This window comes from Macaca mulatta, chromosome 19 (genome assembly GCF_049350105.2).
Source record: "Macaca mulatta isolate MMU2019108-1 chromosome 19, T2T-MMU8v2.0, whole genome shotgun sequence".
NCBI classification, from domain to species: Eukaryota; Metazoa; Chordata; class Mammalia; order Primates; family Cercopithecidae; genus Macaca; species Macaca mulatta.
In genome coordinates this window covers 49,708,005-49,729,019 of record NC_133424.1, presented here as the reverse complement: position 1 = coordinate 49,729,019, position 21,015 = coordinate 49,708,005, and the positions used below count along the sequence as shown (strand labels likewise).

Genomic DNA, 21,015 nt, shown 5'->3' with positions numbered 1-21,015 from the left:
TGGCTGAAGGAGCTGTCTACCTATGACACCTTGAGAGGAAAAAATATATATACTAATTTTCTCATGAAGTCTCCCCTTACGGAATAGTACTGAGGACTAGCTTGCAACCTTGGTGACAAACACTTCTGAGCCTGGAATTAACAATGGCTTATATTTTCCTTTTTGAGACAGGGTCTGTCACCCAGGCTGGAGTGCAGTGGTGTGATCACAGCTCAATGCAGCCTTGACCTCCTGGGCTCAGGGGATTTGCCGACCTCAGCCTCCTAAATAGCTGGGACTATAGGCATGCGCCACCATGCCCAGCTATTTAAAATAAACTTTTTGGTCAGGCACGGTGGCTCATGTGTGTATTCCTAGTACTTTGGGAGGCCGAAGCAGGCAGATTGCCTGAGCCCAGGAGTTCGAGACCAGCCTGGGTAACATGATGAAGCCCCATCTCTACTAGAATACGAAAAAATTAGTTGGGCATGGCGTTGTGTGCCTGTAGTCCTAGTTACTTGGGAGGCTGAGGCAGAATTGCTTGAACCTGGGAGACGGACATTGCGGTGAGACAAGACTACAGTGAACTGAGATCGTGCCACTGTACTCCAGCCTGGGCAACAGAGTGAGCCTCCATCTCAAAAAAAAAAAAAAAAAAAATTTTTTTTTAGAGACAGAGTCTCTTTGTTCCCCAGGGTGGTCTCAAACTCCAGGGCTCAAGCAATCCTCCTGCTTTGGCCTCCCGAAGTGTCGGGATTACAGGCATGAACCACTGCACCCGGCCTGTGGCTCACATTTTCTAAGAGCAACGACAGGCCCCGATCTCAGGCCTTTACTGGCAAGGGCTGGAGGAACCCTCACAGGTTTCAGAAGGGTGCATTATTCTTCCCCTTCTGCAGAAGAAGAAACTGAGAATTAGAAGGCGTAGTCCCGGCCGGGTACGGTGGCTCACACCCGTAATCCCAGCACTTTGGGAGGCCCAGGTGGGCGGATCACGAGCTCAGATCAAGACCACCCTGGCTAACACGATGAAACCCCATTTCTACTAAAAATATAAAAAATTGGCCAAGCATGGTGGCGGGTGCCTGTAGTCCCAGCTACTCGGGACGCTGAGGCAGGAGAATGGCGGGAACCCGGAAGGCAGAGCTTGCAGTGAGCTGAGATTGCGCCACTGCACTCCAGTCTGGGCGACAGAGCAAGACTCCGTCTCAAAAAAAAAGAGAGAGCCGGGCGCGGTGGCTCAAGCCTGTAATCCCAGGACTTTGGGAGGCCGAGATGGGTGGATCACAAGGTCAGGAGATCGAGATCATCCTGGCTAACCCAGTGAAACCCCGTCTCTACTAAAAAATACAAAAAATTAGCCGGGCGTGGTGGTGGGCGCCTGTAGTCCCAGCTACTCAGGAGGCTGAGGCAGGAGAATGGCGTGAACCCGGGAGGCAGAGCTTGCAGTGAGCCGAGATCGCGCCACTGCACTCCAGCCTGGGCGACAAAGCGAGACTCCGTCTCAAGAAAAAAAAAAAAAAAAAAAAAAAAGAGGCCGGGCGTGGTGGCTCAAGCCTGTAATCCCAGCACTTTGGGAGGCCGAGGCGGGTGGATCACAAGGTCAGGAGATCGAGACTATCCTGGCTAACATGGTGAAACCCCGTCTCTACTAAAAATACAAAAAACTAGCCGGGCGTGGTGGCGGGCGCCTGTAGTCTCAGCTACTTGGGAGGCTGAGGCGGGAGAATGGCGTGAACCCGGGAGGCGGAGCTTGCAGTGAGCCGAGATCACGCCACTGCACTCCAGCCTGGGAGACATAGCGAGACTCCGTCTCAAAAAAAAAAAAAAAAAAAAAAGAAAAAAAAAAAAAGAGAGAGAGAGAGGCGCAGTGCCTTGACCAAGGTCACAAAGCAACAGAGCCACCATCAAGACAGAGGGAACCTTCACCTACACTCCTCCCAGAGGTGCTCAGCCTCCACCACAGGGCTGGGCTGCTACATACCATTCATACTCCCTCCTCCTTGCTGAGTCAATGCTGCCCTCCCCGCCCAAGACCTAAAGACCTAAAAGGCAATGCTGCCCTCCCCGCCCAAGACCTAAAAGGTCAGGAAGGTAGGGTGGGGCAAGGGAGGAAAGCTGGGGGAAAAAGGAGGCGGAAACCCCACCATGGGGGTGTGGTGTGGTGGGGTGTTGTGGTGGTAGAGGGGGGCCCACTCAGAGCAGAGGCCTGCTCCTGGGCTCCCTCTGGTGGGCAAGGGGCAGAGCAGGAAGCCAGGGAGGAGACAGTAGGGCTGAGTCAACACATCTTTATTAAACACCTGCAGTTACTGGGAGGAGGCCATGATGCTGGACACACCTGCAGGGAAGGAGAGACCAGAGTGAAGGTGAGAAGGGCAGGAGACAAATCTCCAGCTACCTGCTACAGCACCCACAGTTCTTTAGGGGGAGATCACAAACTCCTTCCAGGCCCCGGTTACCATCACAAAAGCAGCTTGGTGCAGTATTTTAAAAACATGGACTCTGGAGCAAGGAGGGCTAGGTTCGAATCCCTGCTCTGCCAATTAACAGCTGGGTCACTTGGACAAGTTACTGAACATCTCTGAGCATCACCTTCCTATCTTTAAGAAGCACCTACCCTATAGGATTGTAGGACCAAACGAGGTGCTGAGAACAAAGTGCCAAGGAAGAGTTGTTTGTAATTACCTACATGATAATAATATTTACTATGTACTATTTGCAGGATACTCAAGTTTTTTTTTTGAGACAAGAGTCTCATTCTGTTGCCCAGGGTGGAGTGCGGTGGAGCGATCTTGGCTCATTGCAACCTCCACCTTCTGGGTTCAAGCGATTCTCCTGCCTCAGTCTCCCAAGTATTTTGAACCTATCCTGTTGGACCCAGGACACAGAGCAATGGAGCCAGGACTGAGACAGAGGGAATCCTCCCGTCTACTCCCCCAGCAGGGCTGGGCTCCTACATCCCTAAGATTCACACCTTCCTCCTCCTCTTCCTTGTTGACTCAGCAATGCCCTCTCCACCCGTGACCTAAAAGGTCAGGAAGGTGGGGTGGGGTGACAGAAGCCAAAGGGGAGAAAAAAGGAGGCCCTTTCCTCACTACAGAATCTTTTGCTGGAGTTCTCACCGAGAACCCTGACACAGCAGTCACGTGGCATTTAGAGGTGAGATACCACGGGCCGTAAGTGCACAGATGGCTGCCTGCTCAATGCTGTTCCCCAGTTAAGTACAAAATTAGCTGGTTTGTGTTAAGAAGCCATGTTGTACCAAACACATCTTTAAAACACCTGATTCACACTCAAGAGGGTGGGGGAGACCTGGGATGAAGGGAGCGGCCCGCCCATGCCTTTCTCCCCGGCTCCAGGATATCTGCTCGGTGCCACGATGAGCGACAGTGAAGCAGCCCCCGCTGCCGGAGTAGCCACTGCACTCTTTTTAGTTGAGCAAGCAGTTGAGCCTCTGCTAGTTACATGTGTGTAGACGATGGTCATAATGAATATTTAACGAACGGTGTGACTGGTTCTTTGCTAAGTGTTATACAAGCATTCACACTTATGATTCCATGAGGTAGGTATAATACTATTTATGTAATTTAGTAACTGAGGATCAAACAACGTAAATGTAAGGACCTACACAGTGTTTATCATAGTTACTGTTGCAGTCGTCCCCATTTTTTTTTTTTTTTTTTTGAGATGGAGTCTCGCTCTGTCGCCCAGGCTGGAGTGCAGTGGCCGGATCTCGGCTCACTGCAAGCTCCGCCTCCCGGGTTTACGCCATTCTCCCATCTCAGCCTCCTGAGCAGCTGGGACTACAGGCGCCCGCCACCTTGCCTGGCTAGTTTTTTTGTATTTTTTTAGTAGAGACGGGGTTTCACCGTGTTAGCCAGGATGGTCTCGATCTCCTGACCTCGTGATCCGCCCGTCTCGGCCTCCCAAAGTGCTGGGATTACAGGCTTGAGCCACCGCGCCCGGCCAGCCGTCCTCATTTTTTAGATGAGAAAACTGAGGCACAAAGATGTGAAATCACCCAAAGTAGAGAATCAAGATTCCTACTGTTCACCGGACTCCAAGTCTGCACATGAGGCCTGGGTACCCCAAGGATAAAAGAGGGCCAACCAGACCGGCCTCAGGGATGAGTAAGGGTGCAGAGACCCCCTGCGAGGCCCCGCTGGGCCCCAGGAAGTCTTGCTGAGTGCTATGAGGCAGGACACAGGGCCTAGAAGTTTCAGGGAAGATCACCCAGCTCCCCACTATTGCTCCCTGGGCAGGAGCCCCGAGACACAAGGTGAATGGAATCTGGCAGGTGCAGACTTCCCAGCCCAGAACATGAGCAGATGTACCCAGGTCCTCTGGGCCCCTGCCTCGGCCTCCCTTGAGAGGCACCCCCTTAGCCCCAAGGCCTGAGGCCGTGGGCCACCACTCACTGTCAAAGTCAATCTTCTCCACAATGTTTTTGGGTTTAATGCTCTCTTCTTGGCTACAGATGAAGATCTGCCCCGACTCGTCAGCACTCCAGCCGTATTTGCTCATCCACACCTTTAGCTGGCTGTCTGCAGGTGACAGGGGCAGTGAGAGGCTTCGGTCACCCTGATCCCACAGTTTCAGGGGACTGGGAGGCAACAGAGTCATAGCTCAGGAAGCCAGGGCAGCCCCCCTTGCCCACTGGCATCTCCTGGACAGCAGCAGCTGGTCTCCTTGCTGCTGCCCCTGCCCTTCCACAGGTCATTCTCTGAACGGCCGCCAGAGGGAGCCTTTGAGCTCTCTCAGCCTCACGTGGGGCTTCTGCCTTAATTTCTTTTATTTTCTATTCCTCTCTTTTCTCTCCCTGGGCAAATCTTGGTTCCTAACAAAAGCAGCGTATTTATTAACTTTTCCCACAACCTATATGAAATGGTTGCAAAATTATGACATGACCATTACCACAAACTATATATATATATATATATATATATATTTTTTTTTTTTTTTTGAGACGGAGTTTCTCTCTTGTTGCCCAGGCTGGAGGGCAATGGCGCGATCTCAATTCACTGCAACCTCCGCCTCCTGGGTTCAAGCAGTTCTCCTGCCTCAGCCTCCCGAGTAGCTAGGATTACAGGCATGTGCCACCACACCTGGCTAATTTTGTATTTTTAGTAGAGACCGGGTTTCTCCATGTTGGTCAGGCTGGTCTTGAACTCCTGACCTCAGGTGATCTGCCCACCTCAGCCTCCCAAAGTGCTAGGATTACAGGTGTGAGCCACCATGCCGGGCCACAATACACTTTTTTTGCCCTTAGAAAATATGGCCACGGCCGGGTGCGGTGGCTCACACCAGTAATCCCAGCACTTTGGGAGGCTGAGGTGGGAGGATCACTTGAGCCCAGGAGTTTGAGATTAGCCTGGGCAACAAAGTAAGACCCCCATCTCTAAAAGGAGAAGGGAAAGAAAAAAAAAATCTGCCTGTAAGAATGTATGGCCAGAATAGTGTTCAGTTACCTGAAATAATTTTGTGTGACTATTATCATTTTGATACAGGTTCATATAATTCTCTTTATATTCAATTCTAAGGCATGTTCACATCCTTTCATTTCCTTTCACTGTTAAATATGTAAAACATCTACCTGATATAAGGCACTTAGTACAATGCATGACATAAAATGTCCAATAAAAGTTAGCCTCCACTTGGCCAGGCGTTGTGGCTCATGCCTGTAATCCCAGCACTTTGGGAGGCCAAGGCGGGCAGATCACTTGAGTTCATGAGTTCAAGACCAGCCTGTCCAACATGGTGAAACCCCAGCAGGAGAACTGTTTGAAACTGGGAGGAGGAGGTTGCAGTGAGCTGAGATTATGCCACTGCACTCCAGCCTGGGTGACAGGGCCAGGCTCTGTTTCAAAAAAAAAAAAGTTAGCTTTTACTTGGCTGGATGCAGCGGCTCACGCCTGTAATCCCAGCACTTTGGGAGGCCAAAGTGGGTGGATCACTTGAGGTCAGGAGTTCAAGACCAGCCTGGCCAACATGGTGAAACTCCATCTCTACTAAAAGTGCCCAGACTGGAGTGCAGTGGTATGATCTTGGCTCACTGCAACCTCTGCTCCCGGGTTCAAGCGATTCTCCTGCCTCAGCCTCCCGAAGAGCTGGGATTACAGGCACATGCCAACACGCCCAACTAATTTTTGTATTTTTAGTAGAGACGGGGTTTTACCATGTTGGCCAGGCTGGTCTTGATCTCCTCACCTCACATGATCTACTTGCCTCACTGGTATAAGCCATCGCACGTGGCCTTCCTTAGTTTCTTTTCTTTTTTTTTTTTTTAATAGACGGAGTTTCAATCTTATCAACCAAGCTGGAGTGCAATAGTGCGATCTCAGCTCACTGCAACCTCTGCCTCCTGGGTTGAAGCGATTCAATCCTGCCTCAGCCTCCCAAGTAGCTGGGATTACAGGTGGACGCCACTACACCCAGCAAATTTTTGTATTTTTAGTAGAGAGGGGGTTTTACCATGTTGGGCAGGCTGGTCTCGAACTCCTGACCACAGATGATCCACCCACCTCAGCCTCCCAAAGTGCTGGATTACAGGCGTGAGCCATTGCACCTGGCCTTCCTTAGTTTTTTGACTTCCTTTTCTACGTTTCTTTTCGCAAAAATAAGCAAATATGTTATTTTTCCTTTTTTTTTGTTTTTGGAGGGATCTTTTTTTTTTTTTTTTTGAGACGGAGTCTTGCTCTGTCACCCAGGCTGGAGTGCAGTGGCCAGATCTCAGCTCACTGCAAGCTCCGCCTCCCGGGTTTACGCCATTCTACCGCCTCAGCCTCCGAGTAGCTGGGACTACAGGCGCCCGCCACCTCGCCCGGCTAGTTTTTTGTATTTTTAGTAGAGACGGGGTTTCACCGTGTTAGCCAGGATGGTCTCGATCTCCTGACCTCGTGATCCGCCCGCCTCGGCCTCCCAAAGTGCTGGGATTACAGGCTTGAGCCACCGCGCCCGGCCTGGAGGGATCTTTAAAAAATATCCATCTGATCAGAGCCTTCCCCTGCTCAGAGCCCTCCGGTGGCTCCTTCTCACTCAGGGGAAAGGACAAGGTCCTCCCGAGGCCCCACATGACCTGGAGATGCCCCTCCAACCTCCACCTCTCTACTTTCGCCCATGCTCACTCTGCTCTGGCCATATACACTCTGGCTACCCCGCCCATGAACGTTACAAGTCAGGGCCGTGCTCCACAATCCTCCTCTGCTCTACCTCAGCCCACGGGCCTCACTCCACGGAGGGAAGGGCTCAGATGCCGCTGGTCTGTGAGTTGTCTTGCTTTCCTTCACGACATGAATTGCCACTGGACACCTACACGTTGCCACGTGCTTTGCTGCCTCCATGAGAATGAATTGGAGCCATCCCACTTTGTTTACTGCTGCATGCCCAGTTTAGCACACTGCCTGATACACGGTAGGCACTCAATTAATGCAGAAGAAATGAGCAAATGGTATAGGATCTCCCTCAAGGTAGGGACTGTCTTATACCAGGTTCTTATTTCCTCCCTGGGTTGGGCCTTCCATGCTGACCTGATGAGACCTGCACAGGCCCATTGGAGGAGCTGACTGAGGTCCACTGCCCTGGCCACCCCCAACCTCCCAGATGTGCACCAGGACCCAGAAGGCATTACCCGACAGATCCCCGAGCATCTCGGCCAGCAGCCAGCGGTCGATGTGCTGGTAAGTGATACCCACAACATGGCAGATAACTGTGGAGGTCAGAGACAAAACTGGTAAGGAGCTGTTCCCCCGGACCTGGCTGCCACTCCCTACCCCTTCCCCTTGGGGAGCCCAGCCTCAGAGAGGGACTTACACTTTCGGACAGAGTCTTCAAAGCCAGTTATACCTTCCAAGAGGTCCATGTTTTCATCCAGGGCTTGCTGTGATGGGAATTGATGTTCACAATGTTTATTCTTTTAAATTATTTGCCTTTATTTTTATTTATTTATAGGGTTGGGGTCTCACTATGTTGCCCAGGCTGGTCTTGAATTTCTGGGCTCAAGTGATCTTCCTGCCTCAGCCTCCCAAAGTGCTGGGATTTTGTTGCTGCGGTTGTTACAGAGACAAGGTGTCACTATATTGCCCAGGCTGATCTCTCAAACTCCTGGGCTCAAGTGATCTGCCCACGTTGGTCTCCCAAAGCGTTGGGATTACAGGCGTGAGCCACCACTCCCAGCCTACACTGGTAATCTTACGTATCAACAACGTTCATATCAGTAATTTTAACAAGAATAGCAGCTACCAGGCCATGTGTGGTGGCTCACGCCTATAATCCCAGCACTCTGGGAAGCTGAAGTGGGTGGATCACTTGAGGTCAGGAGTTCAAGGACAGCCTGGCCAACATGGTGAAACCCCGCCTCTACTAAAAATATAGAAATTAGCCAGATGCAGTGGTTTATGCCTGTAGTCCCAGCACTTTGGGAGGCTGAGGTGGGCGGATCACCTGAGGTCAGGAGTTTGAGACCAGCCTGACCAACATGGAGAAACCCTGACTCTACTAAAATTACAAAATTAGCAGGGCTTGGTGGCACATTTCTGTAATCCCAACTACTCGGGAGGCTGAGGCAGGAGAATCTGCTTGAACCCAGGAGGTGGAGGTTGTGGTGAGTTGAGATCACACCACTGCATTCCAGCCTGGGCGACAGAGGGAGACTCCCTCTCAAAAACAAACAAATAAACAAACAAACAAACAAAAACCCAGAAATTAGGCTGGGCGCGGTGGCTCACACTTGTAATCCCAGCACTTTGGGAGGCTGAGACGGGCGATCATGAGGTCAGGAGACTGAGACCATCCCAGCTAACATGGTGAAACCCCGTCTCTACTAAAAATACAAAAAATTAGCTGCAGACCCAGCTACTCGGGAGGCTGAGGCAGGAGAATCACTTGAACAGGCAGAGGTTGCAGTGAGCTGAGACTGTGCCATGAACTCCAGCCTGGGAGACAGAGCGAGACTCCGTCTCAAAAAAACATATATATATATAAATATAAATAAATAAGCCGGGTGTAGTGGTGGGTGCCTGTAATCTGTAATCCCAGCCACTAGGGAGGATGAGACAGGAGAATCACTTGAACCTGGGAGGCAGAGGTTGCAGTGAACCAAGATCATATCACTGCACTCTAGCCTGGGCGACACAGCCATACTCCATCTCAGGGGAAAAAAAAAAAAAAAAAAAAGCAGCTACCATTTGAGCACTGATCCCACATGCTAGCCATTCATCTGAGTGCAGCCCTGTGATGTAAGTTACATCCATTTTACAGATGAAGAGACCGGGCTGCTAAGTGATTTACCCAAAATCCTAGAGGTGAGGCTTGAACCTGGCAGGCAGAAACCAGGGCCCTGAGAAAGAGGACAGACACGTATTGGCTAAGCGTATGCAGCCACCTCCCCTTGCTTCTGTCCCACTCAGAGAAAAGGCCAATTTTCCTACCATAGCCCATGAGGCCACACAGAATCTGCCTGTCACCTCTGTGCCCTCACCCCTGCCCACTCGCTCCTCACTCACCCCGCTCCAGCCACAGGGGCTTCCCTGATGCTCCCCAAACCCACCAGGCACCTGCCCATCTCAGGGCCTGTGTGTGGAATTCTCCGCCTCCATGGCCATGGCTACCACCCTCACCTCCTTCAGGTTTCTGCTCAAAGGTCAGCTCTGTGGTACATGTTCCCTCCAACAGAAGGGAGGGAATCCCCCACGTGGATGCCAGGAAGGTGCAGCCAGTGAGGTGGGCAGAAATCCAGATTTGTGGCCGGGCGTCATGGCTCAACCTGTAATCCCAGCACTTTGGGAGGCTGAAGCAGGAGGATCACTTGAGGCCAGAAGTTCAAGACAGCCTGGTCAACATGGCGAAACCCCACTTCTACTAAAAATACAAAAACTGGGCCTATAGTCCCAGCTACTCAGGAGGCTGAAGTGGGAGGATCACTTGATCACTGGAGCCTGGGAGGTCGAAGCTGCAGTGAGCTGTGTTTGCATCACCGCACCGCGGCCTGGGCGACAGAGTGAGACCCTGTCTCGAAAAACAAAACAAAACAAAACAAAAAAAACCCTGTCTGTTACATGGAATAGGTCTACGATCTCCAACACATCTCATTTGCTAGTTTGCTAGTGAGAACAGTCGTTTGTAGAACTAGTAAATTCTATTATTTTAAGCATTTGATCATTTTCTTTGTGGGATTAACTGAAGCTAATCAATAATTTCTTACTTGAATAAAAAATAAAATGTTTAAGAATTAAAAACAAAAAAGTATGCAGTCAGCCGCACATAAAATGTCAGGGTCTGGGATGGGAGCAGGTGCAATTTCTGCAGTGGCTGCTTCTATTTTCTCCTGAGACAAGAAGCCAGATCGTAAGTTGAGGTGAGAAGAAAGGGAGACAGATAAAGCATGAGCAAACATCCAGGAGTTGGGGAAGGAAGCAAGACCACTGCTGCAGCTGGGGACAGGGGAAGCACGTGTGTTTTTTTTGTTTGTTTGTTTGTTTGTTTGTTTTGAGATGGAGTTTTGCTCTTGTTGCTCAGACTGGAGGACAATGGCATGATCTCAGCTTACCGCAACCTCCGCCTCCCAAGTTCAAGCAATTCTCCTGCCTCAGCCTCTCGAGTAGCTGGGATTACAGGTATGTGCCACCACGCCCGGCCAACTTTGTATTCTTAGTAGAGATGGGGTTTCTCCATGTTGGTCAGGCTGGTCTTGAGCTCCTGACCTCAGGCAATCCGGTCACCCCGGCCTCCCAAAGTGCTGGGATTACAGGCGTGAGCCACCACGCCCGGCCAGCACATGCAATTTAAGAGAAGGAAGCGAAACAGAGAAGAATGCAGAGACAGAGGGTTGGAGCTAATGGTCAGGCCCAAGAATGTGGGGATGGAGAACCTGTGGGGGTGAGCTGAGAAGCTGGGAGGAAGCGGCGAGAATGGAGACACTGGAAACTCACAGGGGGAGGAGGGGAGCCATTATTGGTGAGGGCAGTGGCTCCCAACATTGGCCAGATGTCCAAATCACCCAGGGTAACTTTTTAAAATCCCAAGGCCTAGGCTACACTGAACCAATTACATCAGACTCTGTGAGGGCAGGACCCATGTATCAGTATCAATTTTTAAAAATGCCTCAGAGGGCTGGGCGCGGTGGCTGACACCTGTAGTCCTAGCACTTTGGGAGGCTGAGGCAGGCAGATCACTTGAGGTCAGGAGTTTGAGACCAGCCTAGCCACCATGGTGAAACCCCATCTCTACTAAAAATACAAAAATTAGCCAGGCGTGGTGGCCCATGCCTGTAGTCCCAGCTACCTGGGAGGCTGAGACAGGAAAATCGCTTGAACCCAGGAGGCGGAGGTTGCAGTGAGTTGAGATTGCGCCACTGCACTTCAGCCTGCTCACACAGCGAGACACTGTCTCAAACAAAACCAAAAAAAAAAAAAAAAAGAAAAAAAAAAAGAAAGAAAATAATTGCCTCAGAGGTCCAATGTGCAGAGAACTGGCCCAGGGTATGATTGGAAGAGAAGGACTGAGGTCAAATGCAGTACAAGATAGCTGGCCAAGACAGCAAGGGACCCAGAGGTCTGGGTGGTCAAAGGATCCTCTGTGTTACTTTCTAAGCATCTAATAATTAGGGCAAGAGTGGTAGACAAAGCCAGTGAGAAGGAGCTGAATTCTGGGTTGTTTTTTTTTTTTTTTTTAGAGGGAGTCTTGCCCAGGCTGGAGTGCAATGGCGTGATCTCAGCTCACCGCAACCTCTGCCTCCTGGGTTCAAGCGATTATCTTGCCTCAGCCTCCCAAGGAGCTAGGATTACAGGCATGCACCACCTCACCAGGCTAATTTTGTATTTTTAGTTGAGGCAGTGTTTCTCCATGTTGGTCAGGCTGGTCTCGAACTCCCGACCTCAAGTGATCCACCTGCCTCAGCTTCTCAAAGTGCTGGGATTACAGGTGTGAGCCACCGTGCCCGGCCAGGAGCCGAATTCTTCAAGAAACAAAGAGCCGTCACCAGAGGGACTGATACTGGGCAGGAAGTGATGACACACGCACTTCAAGACTGGGGGTTTCTGGCCTGGCGCGGTGGTTCACGCCTGTAATCCCAGCACTTTGGGAGGCTGAGGCAGGCAGATCACCTGAGGCCGGGAGTTCAAGGGCAGCCTGGACAACATGGCAAAACCCCGTCTCTACTAAAAATACAAAAATTAGCCAGTGTGATGGCGTGTGCCTGTAACCGCAGCCACTTGGGAGGCTGAGGCAAGAGAATCGGTTGAACTCGGGGCGGGGGTGGCGGTTGCAGTGAGCCGAGATTGCTGCACTGCACTCCAGCCTGGGCAACAGAGTGAGATTCTGTCTCAAAAAAATAAAATAAAATAAAAAATACATATAAAAATTAGCTGGGCGTGATGGCGCGTGCCTGTAGTGCCAGCTACTCAGGAGGCAGGAGAATCACTTGAACCCAGGAGGCAGAGGTTGCAGTGAGCCAAGATCGTGCCACTGTACTCCAGCCTAGGCAACAACGTGAGACTCCATCTCAAAAAACAAACAAACAAACAAACAAACAAAAAACAACAAAAAAGACTGAGGGTATCAGAAGAGATAGGAACCAGGAGGTGAACTAGCCTCCCACTCAGGAGGCTGCAGAAGTAGGGGGCCAGGTTCCAGTTAGAGCAAGAAGGGCAGAGTGTGTCAGACAGGCAGAAGAAATGGAAAGAAACGGAGAATTTATCTTTCTTGAGACACGGTCCTGCTCTGTTGCCCAGGCTGGGGTACAGTGGTATGATCATGGCTCACTTGCAGGCTCAAGCGATCCTCCCACCTTAGCCTCCTGGGTGGCTGGCAGTACAAGCACCTGCCACCACACCCAATTAATTTTCAATTTTGTAAAGATGAGGTCTCACTATGTTGCTCAGGCTGGTCTGGAACTCCTGGCCTCAAGCAATCCTCCTACCTCGGCCTCCACAAAATACTGGAATCACAGGGGTGAGTCACTACACCCAGCCATTGGAGGACTTCTTCTGATTAACGGTATGTAGTAGAGGGCCCAGTGGAAAGACGGGAGAGAGGGGAAAGGGTCGGCCTCAGCCTGTGGGCAAGGGGAGGACCTGTGAGTACCTGCCCCATGAGAGGATGATGATTCCTCAAAAACACACATGTGGAGCACTGGGCCCACTGCCAAAGCAGGAAGCCAGGCTCTGTGCACCATTGTTACTTTTAGCATTCAGCTCCACATGGCACTGCCATCTCCCCTGTCCCTGGACCCCACGGAAGTTACCCAGAAGGCCTGGAAGTGGCAGGTCTCCAGCAGGTCCCCAAGGTACAAAATCTGTCGGATTGGCCTTTCTTCTTGCTGGTAGGAGGAAGCATTAAGGAAAACTGGCTTTGGAGCTAAGGTTGGGCCACAGGTCACCCCTCCCCACCTACCTTCTTCTGGCTGCTTTCTTCCAAAGGTTCAGCTCAGAAAAAGAGCTGGAAAAGGAAGCCAGCTTATTTCTCCCGCAGGTGTATGCAGGAGAAAGGATGTTGGCTGCAGGACTGTTTGTAATGGCAAAAGGAAAGAAATGACGTGCCAGTCCTGGTGGTTCACACCTGTAATCCTGGTACTTTGGGAGGCCAAGGCAGGTGGATCACCTGAGGTCAGGAGTTCGAGACCAGCCTGGCCAACATGGTGAAACCCCATCTCTACTAAGCATACAAAAAATCAGCCGAGTGTGGTGGCACGTGCCTGTAGTCCCAGCTACTTGGGGGGCTGAGGCAGGAGAATCACTTGAACCTGGGAGGAGGAGGCTGCAGTGAGCCGAGATTGTGACACTGCACTCCAGCCTGGGTGACAGAGCGAGACTCTGTCTCAGAAAAAAAAAAAGAAAGAAAGAAAATATTAACTGGCCGGGTGCAGTGGCTAAAGCCTGTAATCCCAGCACTTTGGGAGGCCAAGATGGGCGGATCACGAGGTCAGGAGATCGAGACCATCCTGGCGAACACGGTGAAACCCTTTCTCTACTAAAAAATAGAAAAAACCAGCCGGGCGAGGTGGCGGGCGCCTGTAGTCCCAGCTACTCAGGAGGCTGAGGCAGGAGAATGGCGTAAACCTGGGAGGTGGAGCTTGCAGTGAGCTGAGATCCAGCCACTGCACTCCTGCCTGGGTGATAGAGCGAGACTCCGTCTCGGAAAATAAAAAAAAAAAAAAAAAAGAAAATATTAACAACAAAAAAATCTACTATTACTACTAATAAAATAAAACCTAAAGGCTGGGCACGGTGGCTTACACCTGTAATCCCAGCACTTTGGGAGGTTGAGGCGGGCAGATCACCTGAGGTCAGGAGTTTGAGAGCAGCCTGGCCAACATAGCAAAACCCGTCTCTACTAAAAATACAAAAATTATCCGGGCATGGTGGCATGCACCTGTCTTCCCAGCTGCTCGGGAGGCTGAGGCAGGAGAATAGCTTGAACCTGGGAGGTGGAGGTTGCAGTAAGCCGAGATCATGCCACTGCCCTCCAGCCTGGGTGACAGAGCAAGGTTCCGTCTCAAACAAACAAACACACACAAAAAAACCACCTAAAATCATTCCTATGTCAAGCTTCCTCTACTATTTCTGAAAGACAGCACCGAGCTTTGCTTCCTTTAGCCCATGAGTGTCCTCTCTGCCTGGATCACCTTTGCCTACCCCTTCACCTACCTCCTTATGTTTTAGATGTTCCCTCCTCCAGGAGGCCCTGGTTTAAACATTTTCTAGTTAAAAATACAAAAGAGTGAACAGTGGCAAAATAGGTCTTCCCTCGTCTCACAGCCATCCTTCCTAGGAGATTAACAGTCATTTGCAAATTCTTGGGTACTTTTCCACCTTTCCAGACATTGTTCTATAGAAATGTAAATACAGATGGCTGTGTTCATGTCCACATATTCCCCCACCCAAATGGTCAGGTGCCTGCTATAGCTCTTTTTTTTTTTTTTGTGAGACACTGTGTCATCCAGGGTGGAGTGCAGCAGCACGATCTTGGCTCACTGCAACCTCCACCTCCCGGGTTCAAGTGATCCTCCTACCTCAGTCTCCCAAGTAGCTGGGACTATAGGTGTGTGCCACCGTGCCCGGCTAAGTTTTTGTATTTTTAGTAGAAATGGGGTTTCGCCATATTGGCCAGGCTGGTCTCGAACTCCTGACCTCAGGTGATCCACCCACCGTAATCTCTCAAAGTGCTGGGATTAGAGGTGTGAGTCACTGTGTCCGGCTGCTGTGGCTCTTCTAACCCAACCCTGACCACTCCAGTCTATCACTGTCTGCCTCCTCACTGGACTGTGACAACTTCGTGAAGACAGGGCCCAGGCCTGTCTCAGTCACACAGTGTCCCAGCACGGTCCAGCACCCTGCCATGCTGGGCCAGAGCAGGCACTTGGTGTTTGTGGATGCACCCACAGACCATCTCCCCCGGAATTCATGCACTTTGACTCTGGCCCCTTCCCACACAGGCCCTGGCCCCAGTGCTGGAAGGATACATGTGCCTGGTCGATCATGCACTTGCATAGGGTGAAATCTGTGTGCGGCAGGTTGGTGAGGGCCTTCAGCAGGATCTGGGCGGTGACCGTGGTCTGAAAGAAGGCTGGGTTGAACTGGTACCTAAGAAAGAGAACAAGAGACATGGCCACATGTGGCACCTCCAAGTCCCCAACCCTCTCCAGGTGCCAGGCAGGCTGTCCACTGCTTTATTCTGGAGTTTGGGAATTGGACACGCCTGGGTTCCAATCCCAATCCCAATGCTTCCCGGCTGTATAACCTTCACCTCCCTGAGCCTACTTTCCTCCTCTGTGAACAGAGACAGTTAATGCTCACAACCACCCAGTGGGGCAGACACTGCTAAGTGATTCACAAACAAATGAGAACAGCAGCAGCGGTCTGGAGTAGTGGCTAAGCAACCAGAGCCAGACTGCCTTGGTTTAAACTTCCCGCTGAGTGACCCTGGACTGCTTATTTATGACATGAGGAGCAGACAAGAGAGAGATTAAGAGGCACTGAAAGGCTAAAGAGCAGAGAAAGGAAACTGAGGGGCTGTCAGTTTCCTCCCTTGCAAAAGAGGACAACAGAAGGTGGGGGGTGGGGGTGGGTGGCTCAAGCCTGTAATCCCAGTACTTTGGGAGGCCGAGATGAGCGGATCACCTGAGGTCAGGAGTTCAAGACTAGCCTGGCCAACATGACAAAGCCCTGTCTCTACTAAAAATACAAAAATTAGCTGGGCATAGTGGCGCATACCTCTAGTCACAGCTACTTAGGAGGCTGAGGCAGGAGGATTGCATGAACCTGGGAGACAAAGGATGCAGTGAGCTGAGATCATGAGATCACATCAAGGCACTCCAGCCTGGGCAACAAGGTGAGACTCTGTCTCAAAAAAGAAAAGAAAAGAAAAAGGAAAAAAAGAAAGCAAGCAAGAAAGCACCCAAGTAAAATTAACTGGGCATGGTGGTGCCTGTAGTCCCAGCTATTCAGGAGGCTGAGGCGGGAGGATCGCTTGAGTCCAGAAGGCTGAGGCTGCAGTGAGCCATGACTGTGCCACTGAACTACAGCCTGGGCAACAGAAGATCCTGTCTCAAAAAAAAAAAAAAAAAAAAAAAGTGGAGGTAGGAAGAACCCACACGTCCATCAAGAGCCAGAAGAGATCATTAGGACAGTCACACAAGTGACACACTGAAGAGGTATACATCCATGAAAACAAACTGGAGCCACATCAAACAAACAAACAAACACACAAAACTGGATGGATCTCACAAACCCAGTGATGAGTAGCAAATGGCAGATGCAGAAGAGTTTGTGCTGTATCTACTCCATCTATATCAAGTTCAAAGCAGGGAAACCTGAGCTGAGCTGATTCAGATGGATGCATGTATGGTAAACCATCACATAAAGCCAGGCCATGAGAATACGGGGGAGCAGGGGAGTTGGCTGGCACAGAGCATATGGGGCAAAAGGCCTGTCGCGCTAGCAACACTTTTGCAACATAAATGGCAATTATGTAGGCTTTCATTTATAATGATTTGTTAAACTACATGTTTGCTTAATGTATTTGCCTGTACATGTGTTCTGTAATTATTCTTTATTTTTGAGACAGGGTCTCACTCTGTTGCCCAGGCTGGAGTACAGTGGCATGACCTTGGCTCACTGCAACCTCTGCCTCCCAGGTTCAAGCAATTCTCCTGCCTCAACCTCCCGAGTAGCTGGGACTACAGCTGTGTGCCACTGTGCCCAGCTGATTTTTTGTAGAGACAGGGCTGTGCCATGTCACCCAGATCGGTAATTCTTATTTATTTTATTTATTTTTTTTTTTGAGAAAACGAAGGGTCTCACTCTGTCCCCCAGGCTGGAGTGCAGTGGCACAATCATGGCTCACTGCACCCTCGATCCCCCAGGCTTAAGCAATCCTCCCACTTCAGCCTCTCAAGTAGCTGGAACTACAGCCACACACCACTACATTAACTAAAACAATGGTTTTTTTTTGAGACGGAGTCTTGCTGTGTAGCTCAGGCTGGAATGCAGGGGTGTGATCTAGGCTCACTGCAACCCTTCTGGGTTCATGCCATTCTCCCGCCTCAGCATCCCAAGTAGCTGGGACTACAGGCGCCCCGCCACCACGCCCGGCTAATCTTTTGTATTTTTTTTTCCATAGAGATGGGGTTTCACCGTGTTAGCCAGGATGGTCTTGATCTCCTGGCCTCGTGATTCATTTACCTCAGCCTCCCAAAGTACAGGTGTAAGCCACCATGCCCGTCCAATTTTTAAATTTTTTTATAGAGTTGGGTCTTGCTATGTTGCCATGGCTGGTCTCGAACTCTTTGGTTCAAGTGAGTATCTCGCCTCAGCCTCCCAAAGTGCTGGGATTAGCGGCATGAGCCCCTGCAGCCACCCTAATTGATTTTTTATTATTAATTTTTTTTTGAGATGGAGTTTTGCTCTTGTTGCCCAGGCTGGAGTGCAATGGTGCGACCTTGGCTCACCGCAATCTCTGCATCCCAGGTTCAAGCGATTCTCCTGCCTCAGCCCCCCAAGTAGCTGGGATTACACGCATGTGCCACCACGCCTGGCTAATTTTGTATTTTTCAGCAGAGTTGGGGTTTCTCTATGTTGGCCAGGCTGGTCTCAAACTCCCTGCCTCAGGTGATCCACTCACCTCATCCTCCCAAAGTGCTGGGATTACAGGTGTGAGTGACTGCGCTCGGCAATTGATTTTTCAAAAACCATCCCTCCTCCTGTCCCAACTTCCTTGGCTTCCTAGTCTTGCACACCAAGAGATGCTGCATCATGCAGGATACCACCAGCCACCCCCTTGCCCTGTACTGGGAGTGGCACCCTGCTAGCTGCTGAAATGGGAGTGTAGACAGACAGCCAGACACTTACAGCTTCAGGACAGCCAGGTTGGCTTCCAGATCATAGGCATTTTCCTTGGCCTGCGTCTCCACATAGCGCTCCAGGGTGGCCAGGTTCTCAGGATTGTACCTAAAGGAGAATCAAGATAGGTGAGCAGACAGGAGACAGAAGCTGAGGCCAGTCACTTTACAGTTGCAGGGGCAACTGTAACCTGCTCCTCCCACCCTTCCCCTCTAAATCTGGCACTGGCCACTTGCTCTATCCAGGTAGTGAATTATGTCCAGTATAATCTCTAATAAAACTTATTCATATCCCAGACCTCTCACCTAAGCTCTATACTCCATTGGAGCCCTGGGTCTTGCCTAGGATACCTCCCCAACCTCTGAGCCAGTCAGTCACTGCAGCTTGTGCATCTGGCCTCCTGAACATCTCTGTTACTCACCCCTTCCTCCCCTGCTCAGGCCTCCACCCTGATCCAGCCCCATCCTCTCCTGCCTACCTGGATGCCTACTTCCCCCATGTCCGTCTGAACACTCTAGCCTTTGCTTCCCCCATTTCGGTTCTAACCTCTCCCAGATATCACTGTCTGATGTCAGGTTTGTCTCCCTCATGGAATGGGAACTCAGACCGTGAAGGCATGATCTGCCGCTGTCTGATTCGCCTGTGGTTCCCAGCATTGCCTTAGCACTGACACTTTATTTCAATAAACATGTGAATGAATGACGTAAGGAGCAGAGAAGGGAGAGATTCAGAGGCACTCAAAGGAGGCAGGGCAGAGAAGGAAACCTTAAGGCAATTCACGAAGAGACTGAGCGGTACCAAGATTCTTTCGCTTCTAGGCCTTTGCAGGGCTGTTTCTTTCTTTCTTTTAAAGACGGGGTATGACTGTTGCCCAGGCTGGTCTCTAACTCCTGGGCTCAGGCGACCCGCCTGCCTCGGCCTCCCAAAGTGCTGAGATCACAGGCGTGAGTCACCGCCCCCAGCTCAGTGGCGTTTCTTTAAGCATCTCCTCCTCCAGGAGGATAGAGAAACCCCACCCCGCGGCAAGCCCAGGACCCTGACCACCCCCTGCTGCCTCCTGAAAACCCTCCCCTCCGCCCCGCATGGCCAGAGCGCTCCCTCCGACCGGGCTCAGACCTGTCGATACCCTTGAGCAACTTGCCCACGTTAGCTCTCATCTGTTCAAACATCGCCATGACTTCTGTCGCTTTCCACAACCAGGGCTGGAGACTAATACCGGCCCGGCACGGCGTCCGCGAGGACGGGAAAAGGAAGAGGTGGTGGAAACGGAAACGACGTCATTGTTGTCGCTCCAGCTCCCTGGGGGCGGTGAAGGGACAGGCTCTCGCAGCAGCCGCCACGCTTTCCGGCTGCCACGTGACTTCTTCCTCGCAGGGGCAATTAGCGCGTGCGCATTCGCTCCACTCAAGCTGGACGGACAGCGTGAGAAAAAGCTTACTGTATCCCAGTGCGCAGGCGCCTCTCGGCGAGGGGCGGGGCTAAGCTTTTCCCGGGCCTCACAGACCCAGTTCCAGTGCCGGGGGCGCGGGAGCGTGCGCGCGCGAACTCATTGGGAAGCAGTCGGAGCTCTGGCGGCGTGCGCGCGCGTTGTATTGCGCGCGGCCATAAGTCCCCGGAGCTGTGCGGGAATGCACGCAGCAGCCCTCCGTTTAGGCATTGGCCAAGTCCCGAGGGAGATGTTCTCTGAGGTCCCTCTCGCCTCAGGCCTGGGCGCATGGTGCAGGATCCTGAGCGCCCAGGATCCAGTTTCAAGTCTCGGCCCTTGGTCCCCAGCTCCAGGAAGAGGGTCCCACAAAGCTATTGTGCTCTGCCGGGCAGGGGCTGGGGTGAGGGCTCCTGGACTTCGCCGGATCGCGCCCGGTCTCCATTAGGTTCCGGTCTTGGAGCTGAGGGCGAGGGTCCTATCTGTACTGCCATCAATTATATATCATGTATAGGTTTTGTACACTGCAAGCGTAGAAAATGCAGTTATGTGCCATGTATGTGGAGGTATATGCGCTGGGTACCTCCACGTGTGTACTGTGCACACAGGTATCTAGGTAGATGCACATCTACACGTCTACATGCCCGCGCAGTGCACAGGAGGTAACCCAAGTGCATGTATGTGACAGGTGAACAGGCATGTACACTGCGTAGTCATCCTTGTGCAGACTTGCCGCCTTCGGGTTGTGGCCAAACCTTCAAGCACCCAGTAGAGGTTTAGACACTACCTAGGAGACGGGGGCGGGGGTTCTAAGGCACCCCCCTCCAATCCAGTTACCATTAAGATCATTTGCATCACATTTACATCCAGCCCTGGGCCTTGGAGGTTGAGGATGGTCCCTTGGGTCCCAAGACAAGCTGCCCCTCAGAGGCTCTCAGCGCCCAGGGGACAGGGGGTGGAGCCCTTTGCACAGCCCTGCAGTGCAGCTGGGGCAGGAAGCGAGAGTGGGGAGGAGGGAGGCCACAGCCCGCGGAGGCAAGGCGGGTGCAGGGCTTCTGGGGACAGAGGGAGGTGCCAGAACTTGAGCCCTGAGGCCCTGCTGGCCCCTGGGCGCAGGCCCAGCTCCGGCCCCCAGGGATGGACCTCGTGGATCCGGACATTTTCAATAGAGACCCCCGGGACCACTACGACCTGCTGCAGCGACTGGGTGGCGGCACATATGGGGAAGTCTTTAAGGTGAGAAAGCCCCTCTGTCCCCAACACCCTCAAACTAGTGGCCTT

At 51.6% G+C, this 21,015-nt stretch overlaps 2 protein-coding genes across 7 annotated transcripts in view; one reads left to right on the top strand and one right to left on the bottom strand.

Moving 5' to 3' along the window:
* Nucleotides 1-2,251: 2,251 nt before the first annotated feature.
* Nucleotides 2,252-19,675, bottom strand: EIF3K (eukaryotic translation initiation factor 3 subunit K). 4 transcript variants are annotated; one of them, NM_001257691.1, is given in 8 exon segments: nucleotides 2,252-2,317; nucleotides 4,398-4,523; nucleotides 7,607-7,684; nucleotides 7,789-7,855; nucleotides 13,217-13,291; nucleotides 15,434-15,554; nucleotides 18,321-18,419; nucleotides 19,428-19,675. In NM_001257691.1, coding segments are annotated over 8 exon segments (657 nt in total). In that variant the 5' UTR covers nucleotides 19,487-19,675; the 3' UTR covers nucleotides 2,252-2,285.
* The window catches only part of MAP4K1 (mitogen-activated protein kinase kinase kinase kinase 1), a 29,739-nt gene continuing 28,397 nt past the window's right edge, over nucleotides 19,674-21,015 (top strand). For 2 of the 3 annotated variants that reach the window (XM_028840016.2, XM_077982392.1), the window contains exon 1: nucleotides 19,675-20,970. In XM_028840016.2, coding sequence (XP_028695849.1) covers nucleotides 20,872-20,970 — 99 coding nt within the window. In that variant the 5' untranslated portion in view covers nucleotides 19,675-20,871. Of the gene's footprint in view, nucleotides 20,971-21,015 lie in introns of all 3 variants that reach the window. The other variant, XM_028840014.2, reaches the window with a different exon arrangement.

Bases quoted from the DNA above. Each gene is read 5' to 3' on its own strand.
- EIF3K (XM_077975944.1), bottom strand. From the start codon at position 19,486: ATGGCGATGTTTGAACAGATGAGAGCTAACGTGGGCAAGTTGCTCAAG. The intron at 13,292-15,433 runs GTATCCTTCCAG...TCCTCCTACCAG, and splicing joins GCATGATCGACCAGGCACAT to CAAGAAGAAAGGCCAATCCG. The intron at 4,524-7,788 runs GTAAGTCCCTCT...TGTCACCTGCAG, and splicing joins TGAAGACTCTGTCCGAAAGT to ACAGCCAGCTAAAGGTGTGG.